At 49.3% G+C, this 17,909-nt stretch overlaps 3 protein-coding genes across 4 annotated transcripts; 2 read left to right on the top strand and 1 right to left on the bottom strand.

Annotated features, from left to right (window-relative positions):
* Nucleotides 1-3,259: 3,259 nt before the first annotated feature.
* Nucleotides 3,260-10,273, top strand: LOC122206650 (nucleoside diphosphate kinase A). 2 transcript variants are annotated; one of them, XM_042916040.1, is made up of 5 exons: nucleotides 3,260-3,343; nucleotides 5,331-5,474; nucleotides 7,941-8,042; nucleotides 9,105-9,217; nucleotides 9,968-10,273. In XM_042916040.1, the coding sequence occupies exons 2-5, from the start codon at nucleotides 5,349-5,351 to the stop codon at nucleotides 10,083-10,085; spliced, it is 459 nt and encodes a 152-aa protein (XP_042771974.1). In that variant the 5' UTR covers nucleotides 3,260-3,343; nucleotides 5,331-5,348; the 3' UTR covers nucleotides 10,086-10,273. The 2 variants fall into 2 exon arrangements, with proteins under 2 accessions (XP_042771974.1, XP_042771975.1); XM_042916041.1 differs by lacking the exon at nucleotides 3,260-3,343 and adding an exon at nucleotides 3,504-3,630.
* Nucleotides 10,274-12,741: 2,468 nt separating this feature from the next.
* Nucleotides 12,742-14,375, bottom strand: LOC122205856 (translation initiation factor IF-2-like). The gene is made up of 4 exons (XM_042914472.1): nucleotides 14,211-14,375; nucleotides 13,573-14,132; nucleotides 13,214-13,390; nucleotides 12,742-13,015 (listed from the first exon to the last, which is right to left on the bottom strand). The coding sequence occupies exons 1-3, from the start codon at nucleotides 14,373-14,375 to the stop codon at nucleotides 13,279-13,281; spliced, it is 837 nt and encodes a 278-aa protein (XP_042770406.1). The 3' UTR covers nucleotides 12,742-13,015; nucleotides 13,214-13,278.
* Nucleotides 14,011-17,615, top strand: NME2 (NME/NM23 nucleoside diphosphate kinase 2). The gene is made up of 5 exons (XM_042916038.1): nucleotides 14,011-14,108; nucleotides 14,371-14,499; nucleotides 15,644-15,745; nucleotides 16,494-16,606; nucleotides 17,363-17,615. Exons 2-5 carry the CDS (start codon nucleotides 14,374-14,376, stop codon nucleotides 17,478-17,480), a joined length of 459 nt encoding a protein of 152 aa, XP_042771972.1. The 5' UTR covers nucleotides 14,011-14,108; nucleotides 14,371-14,373; the 3' UTR covers nucleotides 17,481-17,615.
* Nucleotides 17,616-17,909: the final 294 nt, after the last annotated feature.

The raw sequence follows: 17,909 nt of genomic DNA, 5'->3' as shown, positions 1-17,909 counted from the left end.
AGAGGATCTGAAGTGGGCTCTGTGCTGACAGCAGAGAGCCTGATATGGGGCTCAAACTCATGAGCTTCAAGATCATGACCCAGGCTGTAGTCAGATGCTTTAACCAACTGAGCCCCAAGCACTTTTTCTTTCCTTCCACCCACCCACCCTCCCTCCCTCTTTTCTTCCTTCCTTCCCTCCCTCTCTTCTTTCTTTCTTTCTTTCCTTTCAATTAAGTGAGTTCTATGCCCAACATGGGGCTCAAACCCATGACCCCAAGCTCAAGAGTCACATCTTCTACTCACTGAGCCAGTCAGGTAACCCTAAGGTTTTATTATTTAATTTAATTTAATTTAATTTAATTTAATTTAATTTAATTAAGTTTATTTATTTTGGGGGCAGAGGGAGAGAGAGAGAGAGAGAGAGCTCGAACTCACCAACCCATGAGATCATGACCTGAGCAGAAACCAAGAATCAGATGCTCAATCAACTGAGCCACCCAGGCACCCCTAAGCTTTTATTTTTATTAAAAAATTTTTTAACATTTATTTATTTATTTTGAGAGAGACAGAGAGAGAGAAGACACAAGTGGGGTAGAGACAGAGAGAGGGAAACAGAACTCCAAGCAGACTCTGCACTGTCAGTGCAGAGCCAGGCTCAGGGCTCGAACTTATGAACTGTGAGATCGTGACCTGAGGTGAGATCCAGAGTCAGACACTTAATGGACTAAGCCACCCAGGCACCCCTCTAAGCTTTTATTCTTAAGTAATCTCTACATCCAAACTGAGGCGGCTCAAACTCACAATCCCAAGATCAAGAGTCACATGCTCTTCCGAGCCATCCAGGCACCCCCTTTTTTTAGTTTATGTATTTTTCTTAGTAATCTCTACACCCAATGGTGTGGCTTGATCTCACCACCCTGAGATCAAGAGTTGCACACTCTTCTAACTAAGTCAGCCAGGTGCCCCTGTAAACTTTAAAATTTTTTTGAAATAATTATAGATTTATGGGAAATTGTAGGGTGCCTGGCTGGCTCAGTCAGTGGAGCATGGGACTGTTGACCTCAAGGTTGTGAGTTCAAGCCCCATATTGGGTGTAGGGCTCACTTAAAAAAAAAAAAAGAAAAGAAAAAGAAAAAAAAGAAAAGATTTATGGGAAGCTGCAAACAAAACAAAACAAAACATGTAGAAGGAAGTCCTATGTATCTTTTTTTTTAACGTTTATTCATTTTTGAGACAGAGAGAGAGCATGAATAGGGGAAGGTCAGAGAGAGAGGGAGACACAGAATCCAAAACAGGCTCCAGGCTCCAAGTTGTCAGCACAGAGCCCGACGTGGGGTTCGAACTCACAGACTGCGAGATCACGACCTGAGTCGAAGTCGGACACCCAACCGACTGAGCCACCCAGGCGCCCCAGAAGTCCTATGTATCTTTCACCCAGTGTCTTCTAATGCTAACATCTCGCATAACTATAGAACGATATCAAAACCAGGAAATTGACATTGGTATAATCCACAGAGTTTATTTGGATCTCATCAGTTTCACATGCATTCACTTGAGTGTGTGTGTAGTTCTATGCAACTTTATCACATGTGTAGATTCATGTAACTGTCACCACAATCAAGCATCAAGATACAGAACTAGTCCATCACTCCAAGGCTCCCTTGTACTACCCCGGTAGGAATATACTCATGCCTTCTCTCCCATCCTGAACTCCTAGACACCCCTCATGAATTCTTTATATTTAGAATTTTGAGAATTCAAGAACCTTATATAAATGCAATAATATAGTGTATGACCTTTTGTGATTGGCTTTTTTTTTCACTTAGCATAATCTCTCTTGAGATCTAGCCAAATTGCTGTGTGTCAATAGTTGTTTCTTTTTCTTTTTTCCTTTTTTTATTATTGAGTAGTGTTCCATGGTATGGATGGACTGTAGTTTGTTTAAGCTTTCACTTGATGGACATTTGGGTTGTGTCTAGTCCTTGGCTATTACAAATAAAGCTGCTAGGAACATTTAAATACAGGTTTCGGTGTAAACAGAACAAAAATCTTTAATTTCTCAGGGATAAACAGCCAAGAGTGCAATTATTGGATCATGCGGTAAGTGCCTAGTTTTATAAGAAACTGCCAAACTTTTCTAGAATGGCCATTCCATTCATTTTACATTCCCACCAGCAATATATGAGTAGGTCCAGTTTCTCCACCTCCCGGACAGCATTTTCACTATTTCTTTTTCTTTTTTAAAGTAAACGCTATACCCAATGCGGGTCTCAAACTCACAGTCTCACCACAGCGATTATCAAGAATGTCATGCTCTACCCACTAGGCCAGTGGGGCACTCTTACTATTTTTTTATTTTTTAGCCATTAGGATAGGTGTGTAGTGATATTTCATTGTGGTTTTAATTTAAAGTTTATGTATTCATTCTCTGAGAGAGAGAGAATCCCAAGCAGGCTTTGCACTGTCAGCACAGAGCCAGACTTGGAGCTGGAACTCACTAACCTAAGATCAAAACCAGAGTCTGAGTCTAAATCAAGAGCTGGAGGCTCAAGGGACTGAGTCACCCAGTCGCCCCTCCAATGGCATTTTCTATTACTGGATGCGCACTGCGATACTCTGCTGTCAGATAATCACTAGGCTTGTTCCCTCACTTCATGCAGCTCTATTCCATTGTCACTTCCTCGGAGACATTTTCCCCAACCAACCTTTTAAGATAGTCCACTCCTTCAATCTTTCTCCCTTGCCCTACTTTTTCTTAACAGCGCTAACATAGTGCAAAGTATTACACATCAATTTGCTTATTTGTTTATTCTTTGTCCCTCACTCCCTACCCCGCCAGAAGCTCCTTAGAGGGTTTACTGTCATGCCCCCAGGCCGTGGAGTAGTGCCTGGCACATAGTAGGTACTCAATTAATAATGCAGTGCTTGATAGGCTGGAAAAAGTGAGTAAATGTAAAGTGAGAAAGACATGTCTACTTCTAAGTCAGGTGCCCGTTCAGACTTCATGCAAAGTGGGAGCGCCACCTCTCGGGAAGCCAAGTGACTCCAGAACGAAGGAAGTGAGTCACAGAATCTTAAAAAAAAAAAAAAAAAAAAAAAAAAAAAAAAAAAAAAAAAAAAGCATGCCGGAAAAGCAAGAAAAAGCAGTGCCGGAAGTTAAACGTCGGAACGTTGCTCCTTAGAATGACACCCGACCCTCCAGAGGAAGCGTGGGCGAGTGGTGTTCTGCCAAAACGGACTCCCCGGCAGCCGAGCCGGAAAGAAGCGTTCCGCGCCTGCCGGCGCCAGGAACCACGTGGGGCCGGGGCGTGTTTCCGGTGCCGGCTTCCCCAGCCGGAGTTGCAGCTCGAGCATCTGGAGGGGTGAGATGGGTTCTGGGTCCTGAGAGGAGGGGGAGATCAGTGGGGTCGGGGTCGGGGGAGGCCAAGGGGTCGGATGAGTCCGGCTCTGAGAGGTGGCCAGAGGGATCGGTTGGGAGGGAAGGGCGGGGCAGCGCCGGTGGACAGGTGCAGACCTGTCAGCGCAGGTCCCACGCCACGTGGACTCGCCTTTGTCCGAGGCTACCTTTCCGAACATCGGGCAGCGACGACTGGGATTGTGCCTTATTTGTCTGTGTCGCGTGCAGTGCTAGGCACGGAGTTGGGGCTCAGTAAGTTCTTGCTGAATGAATGAATGAATGAATGAATGAATGACGGGTGTGTGTCTGGGTTGGTATGGTAGACATTTATAGGAATTCACCGTATGGGTATAAGGAGTATTTTGGCTCCTTACCCCCATTTTCTCCTGTGGAATCTCTGCCTGTCTCGAGCTTCCATTGGGAGTTCTCCGCCAGCCTTTGGGCTTTGTCTCTTTTTCTCGGAGGTGCAGGGTGATTACCATTTAAGATATTTTCTTTGCTCTTATTGAGTGCTGGGCCAGGAGGCTAGGTGCCAGGGACAGACACAGCAGTAAACCATACGTGTATACAGGCCGCAGACCAGTGGGGAGACAGACCCACAAACAGAAAATTCAAATATGTTAAGGTGCTGTAATAAGAGGTTAAAGTACAGGAAGAGAGAGCCAGGAGGTGGTGTGGCGATCCACATTAGGGATTGTCTTTCAAGGTCAGGGGCCTCCTCCATTCTCATCTTGGGTAGACAGAGCAGGTCATGAGCCCAGTCTTCTCTGTAAAAGGCGAGGTCTGGGATAGACATTCTCTAGGCCTCTTTCCTGCACGATGTCCCATTTCACGTGGCCCTAGTTCTCTCAAGATCCACCTTTTACTGGTTTGTCAGAATCTTCATGATGTCTTATGATGGAGCATAAATTGCATCGGGAAATTGGGAATTTGGCCTTCATTCTGGTGCCCTAGATTTGTTTTCTCGTTCGTAAAATGAAAGGGATTCCAATGAAATAATCTCTAAACCCCCTTTCAGTCCTAATACCATGACTGTGGTAGTAGGTCAGACCGTTTCATTCTGCTTTTTGCCTGGCACCACTTTATCCCTCTAGTTTCCCTTCTCTGGATTATTCACAAAATGTCTTCTTCCTTTTTTTTTTAACATCCCCTACCTTAGTTCTGCCACAGTGTTGGATACAAAATAGATGCTTAATGGAAGCTTATTAAGTCAAATGCCATAGAAATTATATGGTCCCTGCTTTTGCACGCTCCCCCATCCTGGGATATTAGTTCAGAATTAAGGGCACTGAGGAGGAATTGGGTTTTTGGGTTTCTTTGTTTTTTCTTTTAGGGAAAGTTCTTTTTTCCTTTAGGTACTTTTTTTTTTTTTTAACAAAATGTCCTTTTTTTTTACATTTATTTTATTCTTGAGAGAGAGAGAGAGAATGAGTAGGGAGGGGCAGAGAGAGAGGGAGACGGAACCTGAAGGAGGCTCCAGTCTCTGAGCAGTCAGCACAGAGCCAGACAAGGGGCTTGAACTTATGAACTGTGAGATCATGAGCTGCACCAAAGTTGGCGCTCAACCGACTGAACGACCCAGGCCCCTCTCTTTTTAATTTATTTATTTTGAGAGAGACAGAGTGCAAATGACGGGACGAGGAGCAGAGAGAGAGGGAGAATCCCAAGCAGGCTCCACGTGGTGAGCAGACAACCTGATGTGGGACTCGAACTTATGAAACTGAGATCATGACCTGAGCCTGACTGACTCAGGTGCCCCCTTTAGGAACATTTTTTATACGTGTGCTCTTCTAGAGTATTTTCAGTGCGGCACTTGTGGTGAACGCATTTTTTTTTTTTACCAAAGAGACTTTTGGAGTTGGCTTGACAGATATAAACCAGCTTTATGGGGTAATCCGCTTGAGAAGGATAATGATGTAGGCAGGATATTCAGTGCTGTTTCATCCCTGCAGCTGTCTATCCTCAGGACCATGGCCAACAGCGAACGCACCTTCATTGCCATCAAGCCTGATGGGGTCCAGCGTGGCCTCGTGGGAGAGATCATCAAGCGTTTTGAGCAAAAGGGATTCCGCCTCGTTGCTATGAAATTAATTCAGGTAAGTGGACTTCATTCTTCATATTTCTGTTCTCTCGGAGTACAGGGCAACGTTGTACGTTAGCCTCTCGGATTCTCCCTTCCCCTCCTTTGTAGTCTTCCCCACGAAGGGTGAACACAGATGTCCTGAGACCTGGAAACAACTCGGTGGCTGGCGTTGTGGCTGAGTCTTGCAACAAACCAATTACTGGGACTTTGGAAATAGCCTCCCTTTCCCTTTAGCAATGCAGAGTTCCATATGTTACCGCAGCACTGTGATTTCTGACTCAAAGCCCTGGGCATGTTTGAGCTCCTGGTCTTGAACTTCTTGAGCAGATTATTTCAGAGAGCTTCTCCCCTCCCCCACCTCCCTCTCTGAGGCAGGTTGTTTGTCAGCAAGGAAATCTTTCTGTCCTTACTTACCGCCCACTTAGTGTGTAGCATATATTAGGCGCCATCAGGGGATGTTGGGGGGAAAGCTGTGGTTTTGGTCTTGGGGGAGCCCCCCTGAAAACAGTAGAGAACAGACGCATTTGCAACACACCTGCCAAGCAGTATTCCGGAAAAATGAAAAGAATTAATTGGCCAAGAACCCTTTTTCAGACAGGCCTGGGAAATGAGAATTCAAATTCTCAGAGCAGATAAATTAGGGGACAGTCTTTTTTCCCAGCACTAGAGTCATCTTTGGACTCTGCTGGTGCATTTTAAATGGAATTTGGTTTGCAGTGTAGTTCCCGCGTGGTGTTTTGGGAAAACCGCTTTAGTGTAAGGGGCGGGGTGGGGGGGGGTAGATGGGTGTTAATGCAGAGGGGGGTACGTGATGGAGTCGTTAGTGCCGGGTATCGGGTCAGTACTGCTTTCCAGAGAGTTTGCATATTAAATTAGGTTTTGAAGGTAAAGCGAAATGAACAGTATTGTTGATCACATGTGCTGGACGCATGTGTTTTCTGTAGCCCTCACGATGACCCAGAGGTGTACTTATCTCTATGCCTGTGGTCGTTGGAATCTGGGGCTTGGAGAGGTTAAGTAATGAATCTGAAGGCATGCAGTCAGTGATGCAGGGAAGATTTTAACCCGGGTCTCTCTGACTCCTAAGTGTGTGCATTTTTCCTGTTATACCAAGTTCCCATCCAGGGTGTGGGCTTGGTGAAGAATGGGGCGAGGGATGACTGCCTTGAGTCTAGGGTTGTTTATAGGTGACTTGGAGGAGGAAAGACCTGATGTCCCCTCCTCCAGAAAAAAAAAACAAACCACGCTGTAATCTGTTCTGCAGATTAAAGATAATCAGAAGCAATGACTAGAATTAAAAGAGGGTTCTGGTAAGGGAAGGTCAAGTCAGTGTGTCCGGAGGCTACCCCTACCAGTCTTCCATTTGGATTGGGGGTTGGTGGGAGAGGGTGAATTGCTAACATGGCGTGATCACGCGGCTGTGTGATTTTACTTTGGCAAGTAAGTATCAACCAGAGGCTGAGTGGCAGGATGTTCTGAATGTGCTTTTTGGCAGCAGATGTCCACGCTTGTGGGTATCCCTGCAGTGTGCCCTCCACAATGCAGTCCTACAGAACTGGGAAAACTAAGGGTCCTTGTTAGACCCTGAACAAGTGTGTGCGCAGTGGCAAAGAGAGAACACAGCTGGGTGAGTCGGGATTGCTAGGCAGGTGGTTTCCTCCCCAGCTAATTTGATTTGGTCCCACATACCGGCCTTGGCAGTGTGACAGTTTCTAGTTCCTTCTTCATCAAAATTATTTATTGCTAGATGTCATCTTTTTCCCCTCCCTTTTTTTAAAAGTTTTATTTATTTATTTTGAGAGAGAGACAGCGCTAGCAGGGGAGGGGCAGAGAGAGAGAGACAGAGAGAAACAGAGAGAGAGAGAGAATCCCAAGCAGGCTCCATGCTGCCAATGCAGAGCCAGACGTGGGGCTCCAACCCATGAAACCGCAAGATCATGACCTGAGCTCATACCAGCAGTCAGACGCTTAACCATCTGAGCCACCCAGGGGCCCCAGATGTCACGCTCTTTTGAGTGGTTTGTGTGGAAATCGCATAGTTGCCATACCCGCCTTCATCTTCTGAATAAATCTGAAGTATCCCTGAGAAGTGGCCGGGTTCAATTTGCTTCTCATCCATTGCCAAGACCCCCCCAACCCTGACTTCCTTTTCACGTTTTAGTTGAGGCTTGCTCTCAATGAATGGAAATTCATTGTATTGTTAGTTTTCCTGTCTGAGTTGGGATGGCTGGATTCAATTCTAATGTTCTGTGGTTCTGTTCTGATCAGCCAAGGCCAGTAGGGGGGACATTGGTACAAAGCTGACGCACTTTTAGTCTCTGGCACAGCTCCCCTCTGGTAGTGTTGGGAAAGGATTGGTTTGTAACAGAATCAGTGCGCTACGAGCTCACATTTCAAACAGCAGCGAGTGGGAAATAACTAGATGGCTGATCCTTAGATAGTTTGAGGGTCAGTTCTCATCCTCTGTTCCGTGAAATAGGCTTCCGAAGACCTTCTCAAGGAACACTACATTGACCTGAAGGACCGTCCATTCTTTGCCGGCCTGGTGAAGTACATGCAATCAGGGCCTGTGGTTGCCATGGTGAGTGCCCACGTGTGGGGGCATTGACGCGAATGACTCAGTTGGGAGCCAAGAGTGTGTGCTGTGATTCTCGCCTCTGACACCAAGTCCTCACTTAATACAGAGGGAGTGGGGGCTGGGAGGATTGGACAGTTAGGATGTGAGTTGGCTCTCTGACCCACCAAACACAAAATACATTTGTTTGCTGAACTGAAGACTCATCGCGACTCAAAGCTGGGAGCGATCGGCAGAGTCTGCCTGATTCTGCACTTCTGGAGGGAGGCAGATTGTCTCTTGTTTATTGCAGTGTATATGGGTTGTCCTCATTGTGCCACACTCTCTTCCAGACGCTGGGGATATAGTCATGAATGAGACAACACAGGAACTTATTTTCATAGCTTTCCTTGCCTATACATCTTGAAGGGGAAGATGGGCACATAATGAAGAAACATATATATATATACATATACATATGTATGTATATTTATTTATATTCATATATATATATGTATATCTATTAGCTAGTGATCAGTGATTTGCACAGAATGAAATAGGATGATGTGACAAGTGACCGCTTTAGATTGGGTGGTCAAGGAACATGCTTTTCAAGCTGAGATCTGAGTGAGAAGGAGCCAGACGTACACAAAATCACACTGAAGAGCATCCTCAGCAGGAAAACAGCATGTGCAGAGGGCCTGGGCTCTTGAAGGACAGAAGGAAGGTTGGAGTGGCTGAAGCCTGGTGGGTAGAAGAGAAGGTCAGATGACATGAGTTCAAAGATACGGGCAGGGGCCAGATCAGGCAGGGCTGTGTCGGCCATGTACTTCACGGGCTCTGAGACGAATGCCTGGGAGGTTTTACACTGGGCATTTTTAGAGACTGCTCTGTTCAGAAGGGATTGTAGAAAGGCAGGAGTGGAGGCAGGGAGACTGGTATTCCCGTTGTTGGGATAAGCAGATGCTCCATAAATGTTTCTTCAATGTTAAGGGGGCTTTTTTGTTTTCTTGTTTTGAATTAATAGTTTTCACATTTTCTGCTGAGATTGGTTTTCTTCCTTGACCATTTGTTCTTTTATCCTTGGAGGTCTGGGAGGGGCTGAATGTGGTGAAGACAGGCCGGGTGATGCTGGGAGAGACCAACCCTGCGGACTCCAAGCCCGGGACCATCCGTGGAGACTTTTGCATCCAAGTTGGCAGGTGAGAGTTGGTGCTTTTGCCTTCTTCCAAAATCTGAGTTAGGTGACACAAGAATGTGGGTTCCTCGGGTACCCGGCTGGCTCAGTTGGTAGAACATGTGACTCTTGATCTTGGGGTTGTAAGTTGGAGCCCCATGTTGGGTGGAGAGATTACTTTAAAAAAATCTTTTAAAAAGGCGGGGGTGGGCACCTGGGTGGCTCAGTCGGTTAAGTGTCCGACTCTTGATCTCAGCTCAGGTCTTGATCTCACAGCCGTGAGTTCAAGCCCCATGTTGGGTTTTGCGCTGGGTATGAAGCCTACTTTAAAATAATAATAATAATAAAAAATTTGGGTTCCTGAGTCTAGGATGGACATGATGCCATATGCAGATGAATTTAAAATAAGTTCATTGTGTTTCTCCCTCTGAGTTTGGTGTCTGGCCTGGCGAGCTCCCTGCCACCGGCCATCGACATCACTGTGGTTGTGCCTCTCTCGAGAGGGTAGGGCCTGGGACAGCATACCTTGTTGGCCGGAGCCCGTTCACTGCTGGCATCAGTGTTGCTAGGAGGGCCGGATATGGGGAGGGCATCCTTCATCCTGACCTTAACTGCAGCTGTGGGCTTTTTCTTTTAACACGAACTAATGTACACGGAGCTTTGGCTCTTTCTGCTGCAGTGGCTGCGAGCTGTCTGGCAGTGGGTGTCAGGGGGAGCTCCTGGGCAGTTTAATCCTTTGGGTCTCGGTAACGTGGCCATCTCTTCCCCCTTCCAGGAACATCATCCATGGCAGTGATTCCGTGGAAAGTGCGGAGAAGGAGATTGGCTTGTGGTTTCAGCCTGAAGAGCTGGTGGATTACAAGAGCTGTGCTCAGAACTGGATCTACGAGTGACGAGAGAGCAGACCTCAATGCTCTGCCCGTTCCAGCCCCTCTCCCTCCCGTGAGCAGGGGGCCAGCCTCTAGCAAATCCGGTTATTTTTGAGAACTTCCTTGTAATGCGGAGGGGAACTCCTGGAGCTGGGAGTGCTCCCTGAACAGTATTATGTACCACCATCAGATTAAAATATCTCATCCCAGTATAGGATCCATGGAGTTGGTTACTTTGTATCGCCTTACTGCTTTGGATTCTTGTTTCCTTTTCACGTACTCTGGATAACTGAGCTAATAGTGTAAATACTATATAAAATATTTTTATTGGCCTGAGAGATCTCTCTCTCTCTCTCTCTTTCCCTGTCCCTCTCTTCACCCTGTATCCCATCCACTTTTGACACTGAGCCAGTCAGCAGCCATCCAGGAAGGATCTGCTAGGATCTGCAGAGGATTCATTGGAAATAAAAGCCTTTCTGCTCTTGAGAAGCTCTCAGGGGCTCAATGGATGGGGGAGTGTGAGAAGTTGTAACTACTCCAAAACAGAGAGGCTGTGTGGACAGTGGGCCTGGGTCCCTGGGATGACCTTGAAAGAAGCAGGCGAGGGGCGCCTGGGTGGCACAGTCAGTTAAGCGTCTGACTGTTGGTCTCGGCTCAGGTCCTGATCTCACAGTTTGTGAGTTCAAGCCCTGCATGGGGCTCTGTGCTGATGGTGTGGAGCCTGCTTGGGATTCTGTCTCTCCTCCCTGCCCCTCCCCCACTCGTGTGTATGCTCTCTCAAATAAAACTTAAAAAAAATTTTTTTAACTTTTTATGTTTTTATTTTATTTTTGAGGGAGAAAGACAGTGTGAGTGGGGGAGGGAAGACAGAATCTGAAGTAGGCTCCAGGCTCTGAGCTGTCAGTGCAGAGCCTGACGTGGGGCTTGAACTCACAGGCTGCAAGATCGTGCCCTGAGCCGAAGGGACGCCCAACTGGCTGAGCCACCCAGGCACCCTGAAACTTAAAAAAATTTTTTTAAAAAAGGTAAAATCTTGTAAGTAGCTTTGATTCGTTAGGGCACTGATTTGGTTGCTTTAATGGGCAAGCTGGAAATTTACTTACCTTTTTTTTAATGTTTATTTATTTAAAGTTTATTTTTTATTTTTTAGAGAAAGAGAGGGGAGGAGACAGGATCCCAAGCAGGCTCTGCACTGTCAGCACAGAGCCCAGTGCAGGGCTTGAACTCAGAAACCATGAGATTATGACCAGAGCTGGGACCGAAAGTCGACGCTTAACCCACTGAGCCACCTAGGCGCCCTGGGACTTACTTACCCTTTATTTAAAAATGGACAGCACTGTGACTATAGTTCACAATACTGTATGTACACTTGAAATTTGCGAGGAGGGTAGATCTTAAGTGTGCTCACCACACAAAAATAAAGAAAAATGGTAACTATGTGAAGTGATCGATAACGTTCATTAGCTTCATTGTGGTGATGTCACGCTAGATGTAAATTGAAACATCAAATCGTATACCTTAACTACATACAAGTTTTATTTGTCAGTTATACCTCAGTAAAGCTGTAAAAAGCCCAGAAAGTCCACATAGCTAAGTGGAGGCAGTGATGGTGAGGTTATGAGCCTTGAGGGGGTCCAGTGACTCCTTTCCTTCTAACCAACGTAACGTGGGTTACCACCCATGCCTAACAGCAAGTTGGGAAAGGGAGTGGAGCGTTCTTTCAAGGGGGTAATCCTGGATTTACCCCCTTTGCTCCCCGCCCCATCTCATTGGCCAGAACTTAGTCACGGGCAAGTGTCTCGCTGCAAGAGAAAGTGGAACCTTTTTTATTTGGTTTTTATTTGGGCGACCTTGTGCTTGGAGAATACTCAGAAATTCTCTGAGAAGGAGGCAAGTGAGAACAGATGTTGGGGACTATGACTTTTGCCACAAACTTGAGCGGCTTTTCTTTCTTGGTATTTTGCCTGTGCCCTGGCTTTGGTAGAGAGTAGAGAGGAGGGGAGTTGGGATGGGGGCTTCCGTGTCCTCCCAGTTTCCCTGGGGCATCCCTGACAAAACTAAGATTATTTAAAGTGCGCAATGAGAGTTGACCTTTGCATACTTCGTGGGAGGATTTCCTCCACGAGGGGCTACTGTTTTCTCGTCCAGCTGAGGACTAGAGGCATTTCTGTTGCACGCAAAGCCTGGCCTGTTTGTTTTGGGGGGAGTGAGATGAAGTGCCAGCCCTTTGGGGAATGAGTATGTGTGTCGTGAGGCAGGGTCAGGGGTCACACCTCGCCCAGTTAAGGGCAGTCTTTGCAGGAAGGACAGAAAAGTGAGCAGAAGGCTGCCCCTGCAGGGAGGTATTAGTGACGGGGCCAAAGGGGCAAACAGCTCTCCAGAGAATTGTCCGGTGAGATTCCCAGCCTCCTTCCCACAGTTGACATTGGATAACTCCGAAAAAGAAGTCCAAATTAGGGCTTGGCCTCGAAGCCACAGGGAACACTAGTCGTCTCTTCTCCAGAATGAGGGGTGTGTGTTCATGCTCTGCGACCAGAAGTTTGGGAAGCCAGCAAGGTGTAACAGGGCTGGACTGTCTGTCGCCTTGCAGCCAGGACTCACAGGTGCAAAGGCACCCAGCTCGGAGGGGCCCATTCAGACCAGGTTCCACACAACCCAAAGGCAGAGGGGAGTCATGGTGAAACAAGAATGGGATTTATTCCAGGGAGGTCACCACCGGGAAGACAGTGGACCCTCTCAAAGACTGTCTCCAAAGGACTGAAAATACCTTCCAGGTCTTATGTTGTTTTGCTTTTTGTTTGCTTTTGTTCTTTTAAACATTTTTTAGAAGTTTATTTGTTTTGAGACAGAAGGAGTGCGGGAGGGGCAGAGAGAGAATCCCAAGCGGCCTCCACGCTGTTAGCACAGAGCTGGCAGTGGGGCTCGATCTGATGAACAGGAGATCACGACTTGGGCTGAAATCAAGAAGCAGAGGCTTAACTGACCAAGCCACCCAGGCACCCCATTGCTTTTTTGTTTTTAAAGCATCCACACGCAGCGTGGAGCCCAGTGTGGGGCTCAGACTTGCGGCCCTGAGATCAAGACCTGAGCAGAGACCAAGAGTTGGACCCTTAACCGATTCAGCCCTGCTTCTAGGTTCACATAAAGCTTACGTGGGACAAAGGTCGTGCGTAGCCACAAGTGAGCAGCGAAGGTCAAATCGCTCACTGTCTTGCAGTCAGTCACCCTGGTCTTGCTGGCTCAGGGCAGTTCTTGTTGCTTGAGGGGGTGGTTTGTTTCCATCACGGGACGCTTGCCTGCAGGGTTTTCTGCCTGAGTGAAGAGGGAAACTAGAAGGAAGAATTTAATCAATTAGCGAGTTTGAGGTCAAAATGGAGGTAGCTGAAGCCCAGTTTCAATCTAGCAGGTACAGCTTGTCAGTGCAGTGCGGGGAGCACTAGGGTGAGGACACAGGGCTCCCCTTGATCAGCTCACTGTCCTGAAGGGAGACAGACAGATACAGGGCTCTCACCATCTCGGGGTACACGCGCTGCTAGATGGGGGTCTGGAAGGGCCGAGAGGAGGGGCCCGCCGCCTCCACAGGGACCTGGGAGCCCCCCAAGGGTGGAGAGCCTTCCGCAAACATGACAGGTCTGCTGTAAGACACTCGAGAATCTTGTCAGGGGTAGGTCTCAGGCTGAACTGGAGAACCTGACCGGAGTGTGTGTGTGTGTCGGCAGAAGGTACACAGTGTGTGTGCGTGTGCGCGCGCACGTGCCCGCGTGTGTGGCGGCAACAGGTACCGAAGGGAGGGTGCGGACTGGACGTGCGTAGCTGCGCCCCGGCCGCGGGACACCCGGGTGGAGAAGCCACTTCCCGCTCCGGAGCCCCCACCCACTGCGGGCGAGCCCGGGGCGTGGACAGGGGCCCCGGGCCCCGGCGGCCTCGCGGGTTGGGCGGCGGGGCGTCCGGGGTGTGGCCGTCGCAGGGCCCTCCCCCCGAGCGGCTCCCGACCCCGCCGCCAGCTCCACGTCGCGCCTCCCGCCCCGCAGCGCAGCCAGCTTCCCGGTAAGACGCCGCGGGCGCGCTCCCCTGTCGCCCCCCGGCCCCTCCCCGCAGGCGCGCTCGCCCCCCCCCCCCCTCCGCTCCTCTCCCCCCTCCTCCCCAGGCCCGGTGCCGGGTCCCCTCCGGCGGGGCGGCGGCGGCCGGGAGGCGCGTGTCCCCGCGGAGCGGGCGGAGGGGCCGGGGCGCCCGCGGGGTGGGGGGAGGCGCGGGCCGCATCCCTTGTCCGCGCGGCCGCCGGGCCCTGAGCCGCCCTTGTCGCCCGCAGGCCATGGCCCACCAGGAGCGCACGTTCATCGCCGTCAAGCCGGACGGCGTGCAGCGCGGCCTGGTGGGCGAGATCATCAAGCGCTTCGAGCAGAAGGGCTTCCGCCTCGTGGCCATGAAGTTCCTGCAGGTAACGCGGCGCGCCGCCGGGGTGCTCCTGCTTCCGCTCCCCGCCGTGGCCCTCGCCTCCGCGGCGACACAGCCGCCCGAGCCCAGCCCCGAGGCCCGCGAGGCCCGGCGCCCTCCGCAAGGTTAAGCGGAGGTGACGTGTCGCCTGCCCGGGCTCGCTGCCTGCGGGGGAAGCCCGCCCCCGCCCGGGCCTATGCCCCGGCCCCCGTGGGCTGCAAGTGTGTTGTGTGGGGGGTGAGGCTGCAAGTGCCCGGGGGGGGGGGGGCGGTGGTGGCGGGGGGAGCCCGGGGGGGGGGGCGGTGGCGGGGGGAGCCCTCCCGCAGCCGGCTCCCTCCAGCTTAGGGCAGTGCCTGTCACTTCCACGCCACAGGTGGGGGCACAGATCTGGACCTTAAGGGATAAGTATTGAAATCTTAACCAGGCCCATCTGGGAAGAAGAGAACGTTCTCGGTTAACATCTGAAATGTTTACAAGGACACTGGGAACGGACCTCTCTCTGGCGTATTTCCTTCAACGGCAGACCCTCCACATCTAGATTTTCTTTTTTTTTTTTTTTTTAATTTTTTTTTTTAACGTTTATTCATTTTTGAGACAGAGAGAGACAGAGCATGAACAGGGGAGGGGCAGAGAGAGAGGGAGACACAGAATCTGAAACAGGCTCCAGGCTCTGAGCTGTCAGCACAGAGCCCATTGCGGGGCTTAAACCCACGGACCGCGAGATCATGACCTGAGTTGAAGTCAGCCGCTTAACCGACTGAGCCACCCAGGCGCCCCCCACATCTAGATTTTCAAATCACCTACTCTTTAGGGTTGTACCATCCCTAACGCCAGGGACATTATGAGGGTGTCTTCATGATCTGAACAGTCTTTCTACTAAAAGAGTGTCAGGGTTTGGAGAGGATAATTATTTTATAGATATACGTGTATATATCTATACACATGTATGTATATGCGTATATGTATGTGTATATATATATGCACACATATTGCATACATGTATACACACTTACATATGAATGCGGGTTAACATATAACTGGACTTCTAGAAAAGCCGTCCTTTGAATGGGGGGTTCTGGGGTTGGGATGGATCCATATTTGAGCCTCTCCAGTTTACTTCCTAACTGCAACCTCCTGTTCAATGCCAGGCCTCGGAGGAACTCCTGAAGCAGCACTACATTGACCTGAAGGACCGCCCGTTCTTCCCCGGGCTGGTGAAGTACATGAGTTCCGGGCCGGTTGTGGCCATGGCAAGTGCTTTTGGGGGGGTATGGAGGAAAATAAGGGCTGGTACAGGACTGGGCTTGCACAGTGCCCGTGTGTCTTTTTAGACATCGGCCCCAGCTACTCCAAATGCCTTGTTTTACAAACGGAGCCTGCTGGAGTTACTCAGTCAACAGAGCTGCTAGGAGCTTGGGAGGCAAAAGCAAGGGGAAAAAGTTGTCTAATCCAGTGCTAGAAATAGAGCAGTCGATTTCCTCCTGTGACATTTGTGTCCAGTTGGGAAGGAAGAGAACAGAGGGTACAATAAGGAGGCGCAGAGTCGTGGAGAAAGTGGACCTCCTTCCTGTTCTCTGAGGATGGCTTTGTTTCCGCTCTTCCCTGCAATGCACTTTTTGTTTTCATGCAAACCTAGTGTCCCGTGCTAACAGTCTGATGCCCATCCCACTGCCCCTGTTCCAGTCTGATCACTTTTCTCCACCCTTCCATCACCGTTTCTTGTCCGTGTTTGTGGCTGCAGAAGGGCCTTCAGTCCTGTTAGCCTTCCTCTCAGGCTGGGAAGTCCCTGGGTTGGGTAGGTGGTTTCTCTGTCTCCTCGCAGCGTGCCCGGGATGGAGTGCGAGCACCTTACACCGGTCCCTGCTGTCTGCTGGGGCCGGCTGGTTGGCCATGTCACTGACTGGTCTGATTGAAGTGTGCCATCAGGCAGGGCTGAGTGTTTGTTCCCGGTGGCCCCAAAGGACAGATCTGATGCAGTTCCTTTTCCCTCCTGTCCAGGTCTGGGAGGGACTGAACGTGGTAAAGACGGGGCGAGTGATGCTTGGGGAGACCAACCCAGCAGATTCTAAGCCAGGCACCATCCGTGGGGACTTCTGCATTCAAGTTGGCAGGTGAGTCCTGAGGGGCGCCAATGATGTGTCCTCAAAGCCACTTAAAAAGGGTGGGGGGTGGGTATAAACCATTTGGGGCATATCCCAATTTTAGGAAGGCTTGAACTTTTAAAATTAGGTGGTAATGATCACTGGATGAAAGCTCCCTTAAAGAGTTACTTCCCCCTGGGCTACTTAAAATTTTAACCAAAACCTCACAGAAGGGAGCTGCATGTGGTAGGTCTCAGGGGACACAGCCAAAGAGCCTCTGCTCTGTGCGGTGCTGTGTCTGTAGGCGTGTCATTTAACCCTTTGGTTCCCTTGCTGTATAAAATCTGGGCAAAAACCTTACAGAGTTTAAGATCCAAGTGGAATAGAGGGGTTGGGCGTGTGAATGTCTTGGCTGAGCTTTGCAAATTAGTGTTGTAAGAAAATGCAACAGAAATGGCCCCCGATGGTGAATGTATCCCATCTCGTCTGGTTCTCGGTCTGGTTCTCCCTGTTTTTCAAAATGAGAGAAGTAATGTTTTGTGGCACAGCAGTCTTGGGGTACAAACACTCGTTTTGGAAGCGGGAGCATAACAGAGCTGAGCCACGGGATGCTTTTGATCCAGTACTCTTAGAATTTTATAGTTGCTTTTAAGAGGAAATGCCTTGGGTCTCCTGCTTCAGGTGGCAGTTTGGCGGGAAAGGTCTGCAGCGACCATCCTTTGCTTCAGCCGCGAACAGACTTTTGCACTCTAAAATGTGGTAGCCAGTGATTGTTGTCTCTCTCAGGAACATCATTCATGGCAGTGATTCAGTAAAAAGTGCAGAGAAAGAAATCAGCCTGTGGTTTAAGCCTGAAGAATTGGTTGACTACAAGCCTTGTGCTTTTGACTGGATCTACGAATAAAAGGTGGACGGAGCATCAGTCCCCTTCGGCACCCCCTGATGCGTCCCCGGACACTGCTCTGCATTCCACTGACTTGGAAGCCAGAGAATCAATCTTTCTTTTCTAAAACTTACTAATAAAGCCCTCAGAAACTGGTGCAGCCTCCTGTGCTTACTTGATGCCAAACTGGAAGAAGTGACTTGGTCCCTTGGCTTTCATAGCATTATCCAGAAGCAAATGATCCTACTTGCGGTGGAAGAACGGTCTGCCCCTTGTCAGCATCTGGGTGCACTTGTAGACTCTAGGAGGGAAAGTAGTGAGGCGGACGAGGACAAGTGTGGCACTGGTTGTGTGAGTACGGAAACCGAAAAGGGAATAATGAAAATAAGTATCGCAGCTGCCTTAGAGGATGTAGAAAAAGGTGGGTTTCCGTACACAGAATTTGTTGAA

This window comes from Panthera leo, chromosome E1, assembly GCF_018350215.1.
Source record: "Panthera leo isolate Ple1 chromosome E1, P.leo_Ple1_pat1.1, whole genome shotgun sequence".
Lineage (NCBI taxonomy): Eukaryota > Metazoa > Chordata > Mammalia > Carnivora > Felidae > Panthera > Panthera leo.
The sequence above is the reverse complement of the archived record's forward strand: the minus strand, read 5'-3'. Positions and strand labels throughout refer to the sequence as shown.